Source organism: Triturus cristatus, chromosome 9 (genome assembly GCF_964204655.1).
Source record: "Triturus cristatus chromosome 9, aTriCri1.1, whole genome shotgun sequence".
Lineage (NCBI taxonomy): Eukaryota > Metazoa > Chordata > Amphibia > Caudata > Salamandridae > Triturus > Triturus cristatus.
The window spans coordinates 151,897,714-151,918,895 of NC_140592.1; the positions used below are offsets into that span (position 1 = coordinate 151,897,714).

Consider the following 21,182-nt stretch of genomic DNA (forward strand, 5'->3'; position numbering starts at 1 on the left):
CTATCACACTTAAAAGTTAGCATTTAAAAAACCTTTGAAATTCACTGAAAAAAATCATAGGTTTCAGAGACGTTATAGTTAGAAATTAGCATTTAAAAAACCTTAGAAATTCACAGAAAAAACCATAGGTTTCAGAGGTGTTCTAGTTAGCTGCCCATTTCACTCATACAAAACCATAGAAATTCCTCCGTTATAGTTAGTTATGCTAACTATAACTCACGCGCCCGCAATGCACTGCTGATGATGTCACATATTGCATCATTCATGACATGGTCAGTGACATCACTGATGACATCTCAAATGACATCACTGATGACATCATCCACTTGACAATCTGATACACCTCATCATACACTAGTATAACCTTTCATCACTCACTGTAAAATACAGAGTACCATATTTGAAACCATTGACACACCAATACCAGTTACTACATACCCACTCACTGATTCCTAAGTCTACACACACAACTACCCATTCAACAACAGAATCATCTATACATGCAGTCATTAATTAATAGAACACATATATAGACATTGACACATCAGCAGTCATCTTAGTCGGTTATGCAGTCATCCTACTCACTCATGAAAAAAATGTATCGCACTTAAATTTACTCACTTACACAATTATCCAACAACCCCTCATTTATTCAAACACATAGTAACTCATCGTTAATATGTTAAAAAAGCACCATTACAATTATACACTCATTCATATAGTTACTCTCACAATCACTGACTCTTACACATACTTATTTATATACACCAACTCTCACATACAATGCCTTTTATTTTTTTACTTTGTTGAAGATGTACAACTAAAACATATATTCGCTCACCAACACACAAATAAATACACTCAGTCACCCAAACAACTGTTTCCACATGCACTCTTAAACCCATACACCTAGTCAATCAACCATTCACGCATCTATGCATAGAGTTACACACACCCCATCCAACCACACACAAACTCAGTGTCCCATACAAATACTCACCCAACTAATCAATAACTAATATACACACTCATGTAGTTTGTGACCAACTGATGCAGCATGTTATACAACAACAGAGACAGTGCTGCACACATTCACATAGTTTAGTTACTAATCCATGTACTAAGTGAGACACTTTTAATTACTCACTTAAAAAGACAGTCAGACAGCTACTAAATCCTCCATCTAGACAGTTATATATCCACTCAATCTTCAATACAGATTGGTATATCTATAATACATATTTAGATTTCAAACTAAACCACATTCAGTGGATGATGTCATCAGTGATGTCATTTGAGATGTCATCAGTGATGTCATCAGTGATGTCACTGACCATGTCATGAATGATGCAATATGTGACATCATCAGCAGTGCATTGCGGGCGCATGAGTTATAGTTAGCATAACTAACTATAACGGAGGAATTTCTATGGTTTTGTATGAGTGAAATGGGCAGCTAACTATAACACCTCTGAAACCTATGGTTTTTTCTGTGAATATATATATATATATATGGCCATAGAAGTTACAGATAAAACAAACATAAAATATACACCATTATTACACAGCGTATTTAAACTTGTGAACATTTTCAGAGATACTCAATCAATCAATCAGTACTTGTAAAGCGCACTACTTACCCGTGAGGGTCTCAAGGTGCTGGGGGAGGGGGTCCCGCTACTGCTTCGAAGAGCCAGGTCTTGAGGAGTCTTCTGAAGGTGAGTAGGTCTTGGGTCTGTCGTAGGTGGGTAGGGAGGGTGTTCCAAGTCTTGGCGGCGAGGAAGGAGAAGGATCTGCTGACGGAGGTCATTCGTTGGATGCGGGGGACAGAGGCGAGGGCGAGGCTGGTGCAGCGGAGCTGGCGGGTGGGGGTGTAGAAGCTGAGTCTGCTGTTAAGGTAGGCTTTTCAGGTTTTGTGGAGTACTTTGTGTGCGTGGGTGAGGAGCTTGAATGTGATCCTCTTGTCGACGGGGAGCCAGTGTAGGTCTCTCAGGTGTGGGGTGATATGGCTAAGGCGAGGGATGTTGAGGATCAGTCGGGCGGAGGCGTTTTGGATGCGTTGCAGTTGTCGCAGGTGTTTGGCCGTGATTCCTGCGTAGAGTGCGTTGCCGTAGTACAGCCTGCTGCTGACTCGTAACATTGTGTAGTGCTCAGTTAAAAAGTAAGAGAAAACCATAGTCAAAATCCTGTCTCGGTCCACCATGTCCTGTGACAAAATCTAAACATATTCTTCAGACCACAATTTACCATGATGGAATAGGAGAAATAAACCAGTTCCAGTTCTGAGAGTCCACGATATGTCACTGCCAGTAGCTATTTAAAAACATGTATACATGGTTTTCAATGATTGCAGTTGCTGTAATCATGCAAAAGGAAATTTTGTATTTACAGCTGCATCCTTAGTGTCTGACTTTTTCAACATGTGGGTACCTTCCCACCAAGTGCCAGAACCCAAAACTTCTTCCCAAAACTGTTTAGTTTTCAACTTTCAGACAGGAGCATTCATCACAGGATACATGTGGCATCAGTCCCTGAGACCGCTGAGCTGCACAACCTCTCCAGTTACCTCTTTCCAAAAGTAGCTTGTCTGTGTAGTTGATATGCCTGATGGAAGATTAGTGAGTAGATGGGGTGTTGGAAATATGATAGAACTTACACATTAGGATTAATTAAGTCACCAGTAGGCTACATTTCCTAATTTTACATTGTAGGTTTTGTCTTTTCCTATATTATTGGGGGATATCACGTTAGTGGAAGAACTTGAGGCCAAAGAAAGGGTGTAATCACGCTGCCCGATACTTATGCAAAAAGATTACTTAAGACATGACCACAGTGAGCATTTGTCCTGGAAGAGGCATCACGACTGTTCTTGCAGAATGCGCTTGAGGCTGAGATAAAGGTAAAGACATTTATAGAGTGCCTGATAAAGAACAATCTGGGGTGTCCTCAATAGATAACCTGCAAATCACTCTGATTGGCTTAAGTGGAATATTTCGATACAACAGAATTCCCCAGCCAAGCACTGCAGTGAATGAGGTGGGAGCTAATCCATTTACCATTACAGATTTATGGATGCTGAAGAACTAGCCAAAAGAACACAGAGTTGTATCTTGGACTGGTCAAAATTGTGACTGTGCTGAATATTAATTCTGTACAGCATTTCCTCAGCAAAGGAAGAGTGAGGATGTAGAGTCAGCTAGATGAAAAGTAGCTTTTGATAAGGTTGTATGTGCCCTGAGCACCATTGTGTCCCACCGGAAAATTGCACATAGATGCTTATTTTTATTCTCCAATAAATTATATTTAGTGCTGCAGATAAGTGATGTCAGTCCCCTGATCTTTTCTGTAACTTTCTAAAACACATTCTGTTATATTCAGGAGATTTTGACATATGGGCTGAGGACACCTTGTGCCCTCTTTTTAATACCCTGAGACATGATATGAATAGTTTTCAGCTCTTGTAAGAAGTCAAAGGTCTCCTCCATTTGCAACGGGCACTATTGATCTGGTTTTTAGCCTTCATTGGTAAAGTTCTGAAAAGAGTAAGTAAATATGTTAGTCTGCTTATTCAATGTATTCTGAATGTCTCTCTGCCTACTAGGATCATTTTGGCCTGCATGAAAGACAGAAATTGTCACACCCCTCTTAAAACCTTTACTATGTCTCCTTAATAACCTTCCAATTTCTCCCCTTCTCCTTTCTCAACTAGAAAGCCAAACTCCAGTCACATGTCTACTGCAGGAATACATGGAAGACATCTATTTTCTTGACTTATCAGTCAGGGTTTCGCCTTAGCTACAGCACAAAGCTACTGATAGTTTTATTGGTTCTAGACAAACTCAGAATATTCGTGGACATAGCAGTGTTGGTGCTTTGGTCCTAATGGAGTTGTTGGCGGCTTTCAATACCATTGACTGCCAGATCCACAACTGACTGTGATCTCTATAAGTGGGCAAGCTTTAAAAGTGTCCTTTATCAGAGTCGGGAAGCAATTGGGTAAATTTGTTGTTTCACCTCAGAACCTAACTCGGGCCCTAGGATGTGACTGTGAGGCAATGGGCTAGTGATCTGCTTGGCCAGGGCCTGAATTTTTCCATGTATGATGATGACACTCATACTGTGGGATATACAAGGTGGTGCAGGCTCAGACCTCGGAAAATTCCAGAAGCACTACATGGGCTCAGAAAGTAAATGAACAATAACTGCCTAATGTGAAACCTCTCTAAAGCAGAGGTTCTGATCACTTGCAATTTTCCTAATACTTGTGATACCAAATTTCCCCATCACGCCATTGGCAAATGTCCATAACTTACACAGATGATGCTTCATCTAGGTTTCTGTTCGTCCTTGATCTATCCTTAGATCTTTACATTTCACCTCTGGTCCGCAGTTGATGTACTCAACACCTCTTTCTTTGGAGAATGTTTCCTTTCCTGTCCATGACCCATAACATCATTGTTGGTGATGTCATTATCCATTCCAAAGTGGATACTGCAATGCAGGTTCCCTTCACTTCATCTCTGAAAATCCACATAAACTTAAATAGCAAAATATACAAATACTAGGTCAATCTTTAATGTTTGTAAATTTCAATTTATCTCTGGCAAGCTTAAACATCTGAGCCAGCTTCATGTAAAAAAGACAATTGAGCTTAAGATTTTTTACATTCTTCATAAACTTTACTTCTTTGCCCAGCCAAGTTACCTGGCACAATACTCTACGAGGTATTTCCCAACTAACAGACTGCAGCAGCAGCCACATGTTTTGCATTGCCCAAGTTTAAACTCTCCCTATGGGCTACCAAATTCTTTAGGTCAGTTGGTCCTAAGTTATGGAACAGCCTTCTATTCTGTCTCAGAAAATAATCTTTCCTAAATAGTTTTTATGAAGGTTGTTTTCCATGAAAGCAACTTCAGGTCACTGAAAGGCATTACTTCATAGGACTTGTGCATGAGACTAGGGCGATATTGAGTTTTTGTCTCACAGTATTTCTCCTTGCTGTGGCAATGAGGTCAGCCAGCTGGCACTGGCTAACCTCACTGGCATTGGAAAACACTTTCTTTGCCTATTTGTATGGGTACCAAGGACTGCGAGGCAGGTCTTGGTGGCGAATATTCAAACACGTTATCTGGTGCAATGCCTTTTACAAAATTAAGACCTGACAGTGGATTTTAGTTGCCTGAATTTCCAGATTGCCTGAGGAGAGTTGTGGCAATAGGGAATCAAACGTAAAGTAATAAACCATATATAGCCTTTGGTATTCCATAAAAAGTCTGACAGGGCTTGCTCCTTATTGGACACTAAAAAATATTTTTCTTGAACTGTAGTCTAAAACAGTAAAACTGTTTGTCAGGTACATTCTAAACCATATAGTTGGCAAGCAAAAATAAAGAGCCACAATGTTTATAAGCCTAATTTCTGTTTTTTGTACTGTGGTTTATGAACCGTTGCCATCAATTTACTTTCAGTCCTTTTTTGGTACTTTTTTAATTCTCTGATCATACGAAAGAAAGGCACTTTGGAGTTTTGTTGTATGTCCTTTGCAAGAAAGACATTTACCGACTTAGTCAGTTCTGTAAACTTACTCTGTAGGAGCTAAATCTTGTGTGGTACCTTTGCAGGGAAAATGAGTTGCATACTACATGCATTTCTTATGTTTATCTCACACTTGAGCCAAAGAATAAATATGTTCAGACTAAGCTGACATTTTTGTTACAATTGTATACCAATGAATGCAGAAACAAAGTTAGAGCAGAAAACATGTTTTTCTGTTATCACAAAAAGGTGTAGGTAGACAGCTGTCTATTTTATTTAGTTTCAATTGATACAGAGTAGCAAACTATAAATCTTTTTTTTTTCAATTCTTTTTTTAGATGACAACCTTTGGGGCATTTCTCCACAAAGGATCTTTCTGTAGGAATTATTTTAATTTGCTGGATTTGCTTGTTGTTGGAGTTTCTCTAGTGTCATTTGGAATTCAGTAAGTATAAAACAATTTTTGCATGTTATTTCTTGTTTTCAATCCATTTTGTAAGGTTGTAAAATACATAGGTAACTATAGTACATATCATATATGTGTTATTGATAAAAGATGTAAGTATAATAGTATGATAAACATATCTCAAAGCAATTTCTTTAGAAAAAATGCAAAAAATTATGATTAGAAAGGATATAAAATATTGAAGTTAAGAATAAATGTGAATTTGAAGGCAAACTAAGAAAGCGTTATAATGCATTACTTCAAAATCTTAAAATTATTTTGAGTTGCAGATTTGTTAACTCTTTTTGCTTAATGTGTTTAGAGAGTATTTAGAGAGCAAGGAAATAAGCAGCATTCAGTTACAACTTCGTACCAATGATGCTTAATAAAATACAAACATGTGGCCTAGTAGTTCAGACAGGAAAACTCCTATGGGGTAGGATTTAGACTGAAAATGGTTGCTCCCCCTAACCACAAAGAAAAGTTGATAAAATGCAATTGAAAGCAATTTGGATGAAATACCCGTGGTTAAAAAAAGCAAAAAAGCTCACCATTTCAATCTATCACGTTTTTGTCTCAGTTTTTCTAAGGAAAAGGGATATGCCCAAGATGTAGACTGGTTGAGCGTTCTGTACACCTGACCAAAGAGGCCCAAAAAGATTGAAACTCTTCTGTGTTTACATCTGTTCTCCTTTTGGGGCAGGTCAAGACTGGTGGTCATCAATAGAAAACAGTACAATCTGCAGATGCAATACCAGATATGTTTTGGTCAGTAGATACTGTACTTTCCCGAGGGCCTGTTATCCGTGTCTTGCAGCAACAACTAATAATAATATGATAATAGTTTATTTCGGCTTAGAAGCCATCAAATTAATTCATACAAACAGAGTTTATAGCACCTATACATAAAATCGTGCATGCATAGCAGAGAAGATCATCATTGGGCAATAAATGCACACATTATTAAAATTTAAACCAGGAGTGTACAGTGTGGTACAAAGCTGCTCACAAGAAAATTTCCATAAAATGCTGTGTGCAATGCATAGGATTATAGGGATGCCAGCTATTATTGTCACAATAAAGTGCAAATATCTTCAAATCGTAGCAGCAATAAATGCAAAAAGCGAACCAGGTCATTAGTAACTCTTCTCATACGGAATTACGTACATATACTGTAAAACATTTTCTTAACCCATAAAAACTTTAAAATACCTAGATTACTAAAACCACAGTTCATGTAACACCTGTTGTAACCTCGTGGCTTATGAGTTAATTTAAGGATCATAAGTGGGAACCTGTTTTGATCTAATTCTCTTTGCCCAAAGCAAAAATCTGGAAACAGTAAAGACAATCTGCTCCTTCGTATCACTTTTCGGGATCCTTAAAGCTTTTCAGTCATGTCTCAAACCCATAAGTTTACATACTGCAATTGTCCATTTCTTGCGAGGCAGTGCATACCTTGGGCAAAAGAAAAAAATGTTCCTCCATCTCTCTAGACAATGGGCAATGTGGTCAATAAATTGGTGATCAACCTTTTTTATCCCATTTTTATGTAAATGCTCTTAACGTCGAATCACCGATTCTAAACTTTACATACAAGCATTTAGCCCGGAACGGACAGATTCTATCCAGAGAAGGTTCAAAACTAAGTAAACACTTGTAATTTAAAAATTCCCCTCTTTCTGATCTTTCCAGATGCGCATCATAACACATCCCCAATAGGCTCATTTCAGATTAAAAATAACGCATTCGGTCGGTTCTGCTGGGGATTTACGTATTTCATCAATTTTAATCATTTCACACAAATACTTGACTTGCCTAAGGCACAGAGTGTGAACTTGTTTATCACAAATGAATAATTCCACTATGGCTTCCCTATAAGGTGCCAGCTCCACTTTTGTCCAATGATGCACCCAATATAATAGTGGTTTTAGTGAAGTTACCAGATGGATATTGTTTATTGGTAAGTCACAACGTAATGGTGTGAGGGGAATGCTCGGAGGTAAGACAAAGAGGGCCCTAATAAATGTAATCTCGCTCTGCGTAAGCAGAGAAGCATCAACATAGCCCCAGAGCTCAGCACCATAGATAGCCGCTGCCATAGTAGTGGCTCTATATACTCTGAGAATTGGTGTCACAGAGCCCCCTAAGGTTGCCTTGCATTTCCTTCCAATTGCTAACGCCATCTGATAGAGAATAGTTCTAATTTTAGCAGCCAACCTTACCCCCAAGTGATCACATATTTAACCTGTTCTAATGGGGCTCCCTCAATTGTCATCCTCCCTCTAAAGGACCAATGTGGGTTCATTGCCATAAATTTGATTACTAATTCCTGTGTTGATCTTGAAGCCCCCCACCCTGGCCCAAGAAGAAACAAAAAGTGCTATGCCCCTTTCCCTGCGTACAGCACTTAATTTAAGGAACATAAGTACTATAACACAACCTAGTGGATGATTTTGTTGACGTCAGACGTTTATATGCTTTTATGTTGGAGCTCATTGGTTGCCTTCCTGGTGGTCAATTAGCACTCAGATATAGACAACGCCTTGAAAGAGTTAGATGTTAATCAGTAGGAAACGGTTATACAATAACTGTTATAGTAGGCTCTGCATGTATCGCTTCAGTTGAGTCAAATTGCTGTAAATAGCAGATGTTGCTATTTCCTAATTTAATGATGCTTTGATTCAAAGCCTTTGAATGTGTCAGCTTTGCCAGGATTTAAGCACATGACCTCCAGGTTTCTGAAGGAGTCACCAGTGCATGTAGCTCACTGACACAGTTTGTCGACCAATGATAACTAAACTTCTTTAAAGCATTTCTAAAATTAAAGTGTTGCTTAATGAGTCTCATGGTCAAGAGAGATTATACCACAGTGAAGGAGCTAAAATGGAGATGACTTGTCCACCTGATTGACTCGTCCTAAATTTCGGTATGTTGGCTTTACATTGCATAGTAGTCTACAGGGCTCTTGCCAGCTGATAATAGGGCGTTTTTTGGTCACGGTTGGGGCACAGATCAGTGGCGTCCTTCAACCTCATGTAATAAAACCTATTTCAGAATACCAGTAATATGGTTTTTAATTACCTGTTAAGTGCAGGTTCGCATTGAGTTTCTAGAATTATAATGGACAGATTCCATATATACTATTCAAACTGCATTTAATGCATACCGCCTTATTTATTGCATACCTAATTCAAATTTTTTTCAGGTCAAGTGCCATATCAGTTGTGAAAATTCTCAGAGTTTTGAGAGTTCTGCGACCACTGAGAGCAATAAACAGAGCTAAAGGACTAAAGGTGAGGTATTGTTAAAATTTGTAATCAGTATATTTTTGATTTTAGAAACAAGTTTGCCATTCAGGCATAATTTGAAATAATACAATGTTTTATTTGAACCCTGGCGGGCCTTATTTCGGGTAGTTAGAGGAGGATTACTCCCTGCCTTGGAAGAATGCAGCCTGCCATAGTTATAGATCTCTGCCTGTCGACTCCACTGAAGGCGCTGCAGCCTTTCTGTGTGGGTGCCATTTGATTTTTACTAATTTTATTAAGTGTACAAAAAACTTTTCATTTACATACAGAATTCAAAATGGGTCACAAAATGCAATATTGCTCCCATAAAACCAAAACGCAAGTATTCTTTTAATTGTTAATAATTAACACCTTGCAATAGAATTCCCAAAGTGCCACTCATCTGGGACCCAACTTTGTATTTCGGACCCCAATAGAAAGGTGGGAATGGGATGGGGGGGAGGGTGAGGAAGCAAAAGCACAGAATAAAATAAATGAAGGAAGCTCAATTACTTCACCCCTTTCCAATGATAGACACAAATATCATACCCTCGTCAAAAGGTGAAACCATATGTAAACTCAGGCCCCGATTGCCTTTTTTATCTCCTTTTCCGCCAATTACAGCTTGCTTCCCCTCATTTAGTTGTCTGTCTTGTAAAAAAAAAAATGTTACTTATCTTTTCTTCAGGGATATCCCCGTTATCATTCACCGCTTTTAGTTCTTTCTCCAGGTGGAAACATGTAATCCTGAATTCCCCCTTTGTCTTATTCCCCAGTCAGACGCTTTAGTCTCCTGTCCTTGTCCCTTACCTTAACATACACTTTTGCATTACCCTGTCATCCTTTTCCCTCACAACTCTTCTCGCTTCCTGCCTGCTACTCTAAAATTTGAAAAATACATCTTTTCATTTCTCACCCATCCCTTTTCATCACCCCTTTGTTACCATTATTTTAATGTTCCTCCACAGGGTTATTTTCTCATTTTTCTCCTCAGTCCATCGTTCTCCTTTCCTTCTTCTCGGCTCATGCTTTTAGTTCAGATGTCATATTATAAGTAAACAGCTGATTTTGCTACCCTAAACCAATCTCTTTTCTTTACACGTTTACTTATTCTCATTTTTTAAAACAAAAATAAAGAATTTTAGGAACAAACTTCCATTTTCTTTTTTCTAAATTTGTTTAACTTCAGATCTGATGTTTGTTACTGGGTCCTTACTTTGTTTGCCATTTTCATTAATTTGAAGTTTCCAAAAATTGACCCTTTGACTACTCTAATGGTTTTATAAACATGAAATTTACAGAATTCGTATTTCTTGGCAACTACGCAGCACGGGGAACATCACTGATGACCTTGCCCTTATTTCTGGTTTCGGTGTCAACTATAGGGAAGGAATATGCAGTATGTTCTTAGGTGGGAGTATTATCAAGTCATGCAGGGATCTGGAAACCGATAACCTCAGGCTGGCTTGTTGGATATGTAATAGGGGGATATACACAGTGCTCCCAGATTTACACTGCCATTGCAGTGGGAGAAAAGCTTACTTCCAGGTCGGTTGAAGGCAGTGAAAATCTGATGAGTCAAGTAAAAGTCATTGTGTAGAGCATAAATAAAATGAGATAAGTGGAGGTAATGAAAAATCCAAGCAATGAACTCGAGCAGAGGGCAATACAGAATGAGCCTGAAACAGAGCTAGAGTTCCAAAAAATGCATTGATAAATCAAGTCATAGCAAAGGCGTTGTGCAGGGGCTATCGAGGAGCAGAGCAGGTGAAAAAGAGCAGATATGGCAATGCCTAAATTCAGTTTAGAGTTTCAAAAGAAGAAGCTCAAATAATGTAGGTAAGTCAAGTCGGGTATCTCTCAAGTACCTCTCAAGGCTATAGTTCTCTTCTTAGATGCTTACTAACAATCCATCTTCCACCTCTCGAGGGAAATGTTGGTAAGGTTTATTACAGTGAACAGTAAATCGCACAGTTTAACTACAATTCTCATCACGCCGCAATGGCCCCTCATTCAATTCCAAATAATCTGAAAAATGCCTTGACTAACCCTCAAAACCATACTCCTCAGATCACCTGTTTCTCACTCAAATACAGATTTTTTCTGGAAGTACCCACAGACTGCACAGTCTTTGATACGAAAGCACCAGCATTCAAACAAGAGCACACCATGCTGCTGTCCTTCTCAGAGTGACACCTGTGATATAGAACTCTCTCACACCATCTTTCTAGACCCCCACATGCTTTCCCTCTTTCAGAAAAAGAACTACAAATTCTACTCCCATGCCATTTTCAGTTATAGTAATATGCAATTGTCTCACCGGTAATGGAATATTTCTTATTCAGTTTGGTGTCAATGATGCATGTTTTCCTGACACCCTAATTGAAATTGTATCTTTCTATCATTCAACTTAACTAAAAAAGGGCCTGATTTAAAATTTGAGGGTCAGCTCGTCTTCTGCCAGGGCAATGGAGTAAATGACTCAGTCACCCTGGCAGAGGTGCCAACACACAAATTGGGAAATATCCATCGGCCCAGGGGGACATTTCAAGCATTGTCAAGAACTGCTGTGATAGCAATTGCTGTCAATGCATTATAACTTTCCCGGACAGCTCCAAACGTGGCAGAGCAGTACCGCAAAGATACAATTCTTTTATTCGCAAAAAGAAAATCCCAAGAGTAATCACACCTACTCTGAGTACCTTACCTCTGTCTTAATGAGATATCCACTGCCACATAGCAGTCCCTGAGCACAGCTTCTTTGTACACGAAACCACTATATATATAGGCGCTAGGCGCCCTGGGGTCCTCTATACTATGTGTATAAGAAGAAGGAGTGGAGTGGTAGGGCTTTCACCTATTCTGCAGCTTTTTTTATTATTTGCTCCAGCACAGGCCATGAGCATTTAGGAGCTAGTCATTGATTGTGTTCTTTCCATCAACCAATTAGAAAAGCTTTGGACCAACTTCAGTTCTGCTAGGACCATCTTTGGTGCTGTTGCCTTAAAGAGTCATTCATGACTGAGGACATTGATGTATAAACAGAAATTCATTCAGCGGCCTTCTAAATCAACTGTGATAGTACGCCAGTGTTTCGGTCTTAAGACAGATGACAGAAAACTCACCTTGTGTGAAGATCTCTCCGACGGCAGATATTTTCACCCTATGAATGAGAGGACAAGGAAGATACCCATATGTTTTCACATGAAAGACAAAGCTATAGAGAAGAAGAAACTTAACAAGTTTTCAGATATTAAGGTTGTTTTACTATATCCTAGTTCAGACTTGCATAAAGGAGGAATGACATACTACATTTAGGTTTAGGAATGACTTACCTCAGACAGTCGGGGCTATTGTTATCATTATGATGATTATTATTATTAGTATTATTATAATAATTATTATTCTGGCATAAAGTACACCCTGACATACATAACAAAAGTAAAGTCGCCAAAGAGTTCTGTGATCATATAGAGAAAGAAAGATGAAGGCTGTGTTCTTTTGTAAGGTGATGAGACCTCAAGCTTATGTGCAATATCCTTTTAAAGTACTTCATAGGATATTTATTCCATATAATATGGTCACATGAGGGCATGGCCAAGATGGCAGCCAAGACAGTCATATGGTAGTGCCCTCTGCGGCCACCGCTCACTTTTCAGAATCCTCCACAACGACGCCCCCAGTGATCTGGATTGCTAAAGATAAGGGACACCCATCTGCCACGGATGTTCAACTGACCCACACCTGCCCGGTGTGCTGTGCCCTTGAGGCTAAGGACACCGAGGCCAAGGATGAACAACTGGTATGAAAGATTGGGTGATTCCCTTTTGGCGGTGCCTTCAGATACTTTGCAGTCTGTGACATGCGCTAGGCGCCCGGGGTCCTTTCCGGGGCTCCGTCCGTCACCAGGGATCCCTGAACCTTGGGGAAATAGTGAAACTCAAGAGGGGGCATGACCTCTGGGTCTGATCCTCACCCCACTGCAGTCAGCCCTCCACATAATACCTCAGGGGCCTCTGGGACCAAGACATCAAGAAATCATTGGGGCCCAGAAGTGATGCACTGGCACTCAAGCTAGGACACCTGAGATCAAACCAAACAAAATTTAAAGACAGAGTGGAAGCCACATAATTATTGTTGGCCACTGTGTGCCCCACGGTAACCAAAATGCAAGAATACATCAAGGTTCTTCAGGAAGAGGTGTAACTCCTTCAAGGGAGGGCGGAGGACACAGAAGGCTGATCGCAATGTACAACATGCTAATCGTTAGACTTCCGGAAGTAGCTGAGGGGTCTAGCATGGAACTCTTCCTTGAGGACTTGTTACTCACCCACCTTTTTTCCCTGTGGAGAGAGCCCACAAACTACTGAATAGGCCTCCCCCCCCCCCCCGGGGGCTCCACCCAGTCCAGTGGTGGCTCGCATATTCAACTGTTGTGACAGAGACATTGTGCTTAAGTTTGCCCAAAACAATTGACCCATGGCACTTTGAGAATGGAATAGTAAACATGTTTCCGGACTACACGACAGATGTGCAGTGGTGCTGTAGTTTTATGGCTGTAAAAAGAAGCTCCGCAAATAGGACTCAAATTTTCACAAATGTTTTCAGCCAAGAGGTGGGTGCAGGATTTGGAGAGGGCTTGTTTATTACCATGCCTGCAGATAAGTGAGAGTGGCTAGAGACTAAGGGGTGCTCCAATCAACACACAACCTACCATGAAACTACCCTGGCCTATGAGAACAAGCCCAAAAGGGGTAAGGTAGAGGTAATTGGCCACCAAAACTAGAACTTGCAAAGTCACAATCAGATTGCTTCTCCTACCTCTGGAATGAACACAGTTTTAGAACAGTTAAATATAGTTCCTAATTGGTCAGAGGCTAGTCTTTGCAGTGGCCTTGGTGCGGGCTGTTGGGGTGAAAGTTTTTGGTTATTGTTTAGGTGAAATGAAGGCACACAGCAGTCAGCACTTACTTTCATTCAGGGAAATCCCACAGAGGGTAACAGCGTACATACAACTTCATTATAGTGGTTATCCACAAGAATCACAACCCAGGTACAGTATGATCTCCTGGAATGTGCAAGGGATGGCGACAACTAAAAGGTGACACCAGATCTACATTTTTCTGAAAACGCAGGCAGACGCATAGTGCATCACAAAATTACTTAAATGTGATTGGGCCAACTGGTGGCCACCTCTTATTCGACCTATGCGAGAGGGATCCTGATACAGATTTCACCTGCTGTACCATCGGACAGCCAATATGTAGTAATGGAAGGCATGGAAGATGGTGCTCCAATATCGCTGGTGGTGCACTATGATTGCAACAAGTACCAGGCACAGTCCCTGGACAGCCTTTCCCCCACGCTAGTGCAGGACCTCTTCGCACCAAGAATCTGGGGTGGGGATTTCAACTGTGTGCACAGTGTGGAACTGGACAGGTTGACACCCCTGCTGCATTGTGCGACGAGCATTATGGCAGTGTGCTCCTTCGACGACTGGACACACAGTTACATGATATGTGGCACACCATGCACCCCCAGACAGCTAAATACTCATACCATTCACTGATTGGCCACATACAAACTAGAATCAATCTCCTTTTTTGCAATTCAAGGATTCCCTCCTACATACTACTAAAGGAACAATTGGTGGACGGAATGCTGAACAATGCAAACATTCATCCCCAGTCACAAAGATCTGGGTATAATCCATCGTTCTTTGGCTCACCACACCACCCAAGTTTGGATCCAGCCAAATGCAAATCAGTCTTGAGCCTGTGCCTCATGGGAACAGCTCAGCCCGAACTGCCAAGCCCGGTCCTCCTTGGACTGAAAACAAGCATCCTGGGACCGGTTTCGGGGCATCACCCCTAATCAGCTGGGCTAGCTTGAATCTAGTGGTGCAGTGAGCACAGGACCCATGTCTGGGCATACCCTTCCCACTTAGGGTGACAAATGAAAAAGGAACAAGGATTTAGGCTCAGATCTCTGTACTGGGGTGAATGTATGACATTGTTCTGCATTCTGTCCATCAATTGTTCTTTTTGCATTTGTCACCCTGAGTGGGACGGGTATGCTCAGACGTGGGTCCCATGCTCTCCATGCCACTGGAGTCAAGCTATCCTGGCTGATGAGAGGTGAAACCCCGAAACCGGTCCTAGGATGCTTGTTTCCATTCCAGGGAGGACCTGGCCTGGCAGTTCGGGCTAGACTGCTCCCATTGGGTGCAGGGTCAAGACTGATTTGCATATGGCTGGGTTCAAACTGGAATGGTATGGAGAGCAAAAAAACGATGGATTTAGGCCCAGAGCTCTGTACTGGGGTGAATGTATGACATTGTTCTGCATTCTGTCCACCATTTGTTCTTTTTGCATCTCCCACATACTAGGCACCAAATATTTGGGCCACACCCTTTCTGGCCACAGCTCACTTCGAATAGTGGTGTGGTGAGGCCGGCAGCGCACATTGATATCAACTTGGAAACCACATGCTGGGGTGTTGCAGGACCCTAGGCTTAGAAACCCAGTACACGCATATTGATCATTATTTCTAAGACAACGAGGTCACTGCTGGCACAGAGGGGTGGAGTGTGATGCATTTCTGGTAGTGATCCGGTGCATGTGCATCAAGACTGTGTGTAGGGGAAAGAGCATTGTGTGCAACCAATTCCTGCAGTTGGAAGGCAATTTCCAAGAGAAGGAGGTACAAGTTGGAGTTGCTGCTGCTAGAAACACAACATAGCAAACATTAGAGGATGTGGTCTGACGGCTAGACTGCCGACTTTGGTGCTGGAAACCAAGGTTAGAGCCTCAGGGTTGCGTCCACATCCTGTGATTCTGGGAAAATCACTTAATCTTCCCGTGCCTGAATGTGTCCTTGTGTAACGTAACCGGTGCTCATGTAAAGCACTCCAATACCTTTGGGTCGAGTTTGCGCTATATATATCTGCAGAAGAAAAAAAAAAAAGGAACACAGAGCACTGACAGATAGGCTTGGAAAACGGGACTGTGTTGAATACATAGCCAGATACCACGTGGTCGGAAACAAAGATGGGTGCTTCTTATCTTGGCTCTTGCGGGCCAATTAGAGCCCCCACTGGCGATCTTCTCAGCTCGCAGACTGACAATATAAGATCTTTATGGATTATTACAGCTTCCTTTACGCAGCCTTAGAAGGGGCCAGCAGCCCTCCTCTGCAATACTACATAGACAGGACACCAATTCCACACTTGGACACTCTCCAGTGACTTGCTTTAGACATACCGCTCACAATAGCTGAGGTACAATGTGCAGTAGATCTAATGGCACACAATAAAACTGTAGGACAGATGGACTTCCGGTAGAGTTTTATATCACGTATAAAGTGAGGCTGGCTCCAAAACTCTTCTAGCTGTATCGGACCGCCAGGGAAGCTGGGGCGCTCTCTGCGACTGAGTGAGAAGCAGCAGCGGTTTCTTTATTGGGGTGTGGGGGCATTGCATCCTGTTTGTTTGTTGCCCCATATTAAATGGTTACTTTTGAATTAATTAATTTTTCATTAGCTGTAATGCCGCTTTTTGCACACAGGAAAATTTAGCGACACTGCATTCTGCTATTTGGGAAAGAGGGGAGCAGCGCAGACCACTGACACCAGGTTTGTGTGCAAAAGGCCACTTTATTGAAACAGGTGCACATCACAAAACAACATTGCCCTTTGCCTTAAAAAACTGCAACCTCACTATACAAAGTTATTCACCTAAGTTATGCTAACCTCACCCGTAAAATCTCCCTCCCCGCCCACAACAAATGACTGAGGAATACTGAACTTGCTCCAGAGCTGGTCAACTGTAACTGAGACCTTTAGACTCCCATCCCTCTTTACTCCATCTATTAATCTTTTAACCAATTAAACTTCTTACAGAGCCTTACACTTTCTGGCTCGTCCAGGTGTTAACTTACCTACTTGCTCCCTTTTCTGCCTGGATTGCCGCTGACAACAACCATAAAGTTCAGTAAACCGTGGCATCTTCTCTGCCAACCGCCACCCAGAAAAGGGGAGGGGGTCCACTGGTGTACCCTTATTTCTGCCCCCATCCACCCCCTTAAGAAAGATGTTTTGAACCCACAAATGTTAAGCACCTTCACCAACACCAGCTCTAGTTGCAACAAGTACAGTTCCATGTCCTTGGAGGACAACTGTACCACATTACCCTGAGAAATTCCCGATCTTCATAATAAAGGTGTGAATGCTCAACTCTGCCCTGGCCGAAGTCCCTGCAAAATGAGTGCTTTTCTTTGATCGACTTCCTCCTGGCCCTGTCTACAGCTACTGACCTGCTGGCCCCACTCCAAACCCTGGTTGGCACAAACTCTGACACCTTATGCAACTCCCTCAAGTCCTGCTTCCTGTATTTAATCAGTGTCACAATGTTCTGATGCACCGAACCGTTCCCCGCCTAAATGCATAAGCAGTATATCAAGCCAATTACCCCCTATCGGTAGTCTACTCCATCTCATCTCCCTTACCTACTGATCAAATATATAGCAATATTAAAAACCCAAATTCGCCCGGGCTGCTGAACCTCTTGCATCTTCTGCCCACTGTACGAACGATTGCCCACAATCCATATCTGAATACCTGCAGCCTGATGCCCAGGAACAGCACCTGCAAAACAGAAACAAAGTTGACAACCTGTATACTTATTCAGCAAAGAAAAACCCTCTCCGCTATAACACAGCACCGCTTAATCATGAACTGTCTGAACTGCTGCCCCCAGGCAGAACCTAACTAACGAATACATACTCTGAGCCTTATGTTCCTGTCCTCACCTCTTTGATCTGTCTTAGAATTGTAGAGCCCAACCCGCTGGCCCTTATCAAACCCGACCGACCGCCTCCCAGGGAATGCCCCTACTTCCCCTAGCCCCCAAATGCTCAAGGATCCAAAAAGCATCTACAAACATCCTGGCCATAAGGGCTGAAAACACATCTACTCACCAACCCCCGGCAAATTCAAAGAAGAACCAAAACACCTTATCTATATCCTATGCCTCCACAGGACCACACCAGTCAACTTCCCTGGACCTGCCGTCTAAATATTCTCCTCCCAAGCGTGCTCGAAGAGGTGACGTAACCCCACAAAATCATTCCTACACAGCCAATATCTGCCAATTTGCTGGAATGGTCACCCTTGTCTGATCTTTGTCTAAGAGCTACGTTATAAATTGAATTACATCCTCTGTGCTACCCCATTCCTTTGACCTCCTCCTGGTCCCATCTGCTAAAAATTTAGACCAGCCTGGGCATAAGCTGTCTTCGTAGACTGCCATGGAATCTGCTACTAGCTGAAGCATCCTCTCTCCCCCTTACTGACTAAAGATCCTGAGGCATCCTTGTCCTGACTCTATCCCCCTTCCGTGGCCAGCCAATGGAACTTCTCCCAGTTCACATGAGATAAAGCATAATCAATGTCATTGTCCACACTTGGTACATGCTTGACTCCCAACACAATATCAATTTGCTGGCTTTTTACAGCAAAAACCCTTGAAATCTATAACAGCTGTGAGTCCCTCGCTGACTACCCATTGACCTCCCCACCACCGACATGGTGTCGAGTCCAGTGAAAACTCCTGTATGATAACTGCTTACCCCATGATGCCCTTGCCCCTACCAAAAGAAACTTCAGGAAGGCAAAACTGCAGCCACTCTGCATCTACTCCGGTGGCCACTACTCGACACACCAATGCCATTGCCACGAAAACCCCCAACCAAAACCCACTGTCGCATCTGCAAATATCTTGCCATCCAAATCTCTTTCTGACCATGCTGTTAGGGGAATCCAATTAAAGTGAGCTAGACAGATTAGTCACGGCCTCAGGCCCTCTTGACCTGTAGACAGCCTGATATGATGGTGTGGTAATGGCCGACCCGAGAATGACAACCTAACCTTCTACAACTAGCCTCCCTGCTCTCCCTACCATGCATGCAAAGTTCCAATGGGCCAACGGTACCTACCCCTCTTTGACAGTGCCTGTGTTTACCCCAAACTTGCCTCCAGAAACCTCTGCATTGTTAATTACTTGTCTCTTGGCAATCGGGCTCCCATAACCCTTGAATAAATGTCAATATCAGTAAAAGACAATATCGTGCGGAGTGCCACAGTTTCCTCCGGTACCAATGGCACTCCGGTCACTCATGCGCTTCTGGAAACTTACCATCAGGTGCTGGCAGTCAGCGGAGCCAGGTTCCTCACCAAAACGAAAGTCATGCAATTAATGTATTATTTGCTCGTGACCTTTGTACCTTTTGAAAATTGATTACAAGAATGCAATGAATCATTCAACTACAGCCCACGAAGTGGAGCCACCCCATGTAAGTCGTTTGTCAACTATATGTGCGGATTCCCAAACCGGTGAAAGTCAGCAGGGTGTACTGGCAACTAACAGAAAGGTGACTTAACGTCTCTCCTAGCCATATTTGCCCCTTATCCCACTCTTCCCTACTAAGGCTAGTGCTGTCTCCACTGATTAGTCTGTTTCTTAAGCCTGTTAATTAGGAATGAAATCATTGACTAGCAATCCGTCTGCCACGAAAGGTATTGAATCAACCTAACATGCCCCTGTTCCTCTTTGGGTGCCGCTCCAATATGGGACACAATGAACTCATCCCTTAGCCAATACTCAAAGGGGCCCAACCATCCTACCCTCTCGAATCACTTTGCATACTTTATACCCCACTACTTGTGTGTGCATGCTGGCTGATTTCAAGGTAGCTGCCCAGCGTCACTCTCATGCCCTCATCCCATACTGAATACCGACGTAAAACCTTGTGACCATAGCCTGGCGTCGTCCTTCCGTTCATAATAAAAAAGCCCAAATTCACATCTGTCCAAGTTAACTGGCATATGAGCACCTACTCCCAGAACCCTGTCTGCCCCTCCATGCCTTGCAACAAGCTGCCTGCCCTCGCTGCTGTGCTCCTGTGGAATACTGCTATTGCCCATGTCTTGCTGCATCACAGGATTGACCCCTAAGACCTGACCCAATGCATGACTGCCTGTGCCTTTGGCACATTCATGCCAGAATTTACCATGCTTCTTTGTGCACAAGGTCCCAGTTGACCAATCTGTCCTTTGCCTAAGGACCCCCACCTTTCCCCGGTTGGGGCGCCCCTGAAATGGCTATTAGATGATTGGTAGACCGCTAGCAATAAAAATTGTTTTTACCCACTTTGCTGGGCCCTTAAAATGGTGCCATATGTCATATTTAATCCCACCGCAATGCTTCTCCAGATCATGGGCCATACAGACCCTGAGTTCATCCTCTTGCTGCGCCCAAGCCTAACCGCCATAATATTTTGGGGCTTTCGGATGACGTCCATTGTTTTAAGTAGTGCAACTGACCTCTCAGAGGATATTTATGGTATACGCAGGCATGAATAAAAAACTGCCGTCCATGTCTCTATATTCACTGTCTTTTCGGCCGTTTGTAGAGCTCGAAGTCCCCCCCCCCCCCCTTGGAGCCTTTCTTGGACCTTAGCTCCACTCCCTGTGTAATAATTTCAGCACCTCTATGCACTCCCCCTTCCATCATCTTAATAGCGAACATGAGGCAAGCCTGAACTGGCTTAGATGGCTTAGATGTCCCAGTATATGATCGTAACTCCTTACTCCAATATGCCTGTCTACTTTTACTCCTCTGCTTTGTCACCTGACGTCCCCACATCTGTCTGTTTTGCCCTTTCGTACCGACACCAATGTCCTTCCCTTAAAATCTGTCCTGAGGCAGACCTCGCTGTTCATACCGACGTCAGCTTAGACAGGCCTCCCCATCATATCGACACCAGTTTATGCGGGTCTCCCCGCTCCTATCGGTTAGGCGGGCCTCCCCGCACATACTGTCATCAGGTTAGGCGGGTCTCCTCACTTGTACCACT

General features: G+C 42.5%; 1 protein-coding gene across 2 annotated transcripts in view; it reads left to right on the plus strand.

Moving 5' to 3' along the window:
* Nucleotides 1-21,182, plus strand: part of CACNA1D (calcium voltage-gated channel subunit alpha1 D) — a 1,031,608-nt gene that overhangs the window by 451,018 nt on the left and 559,408 nt on the right. For both annotated transcript variants that reach the window (XM_085624624.1, XM_085624625.1), the window contains exons 22-23: nucleotides 5,874-5,980; nucleotides 9,189-9,276. In XM_085624624.1, coding sequence (XP_085480750.1) covers nucleotides 5,874-5,980; nucleotides 9,189-9,276 — 195 coding nt within the window. The remainder of the gene's footprint in view (nucleotides 1-5,873; nucleotides 5,981-9,188; nucleotides 9,277-21,182) is intronic.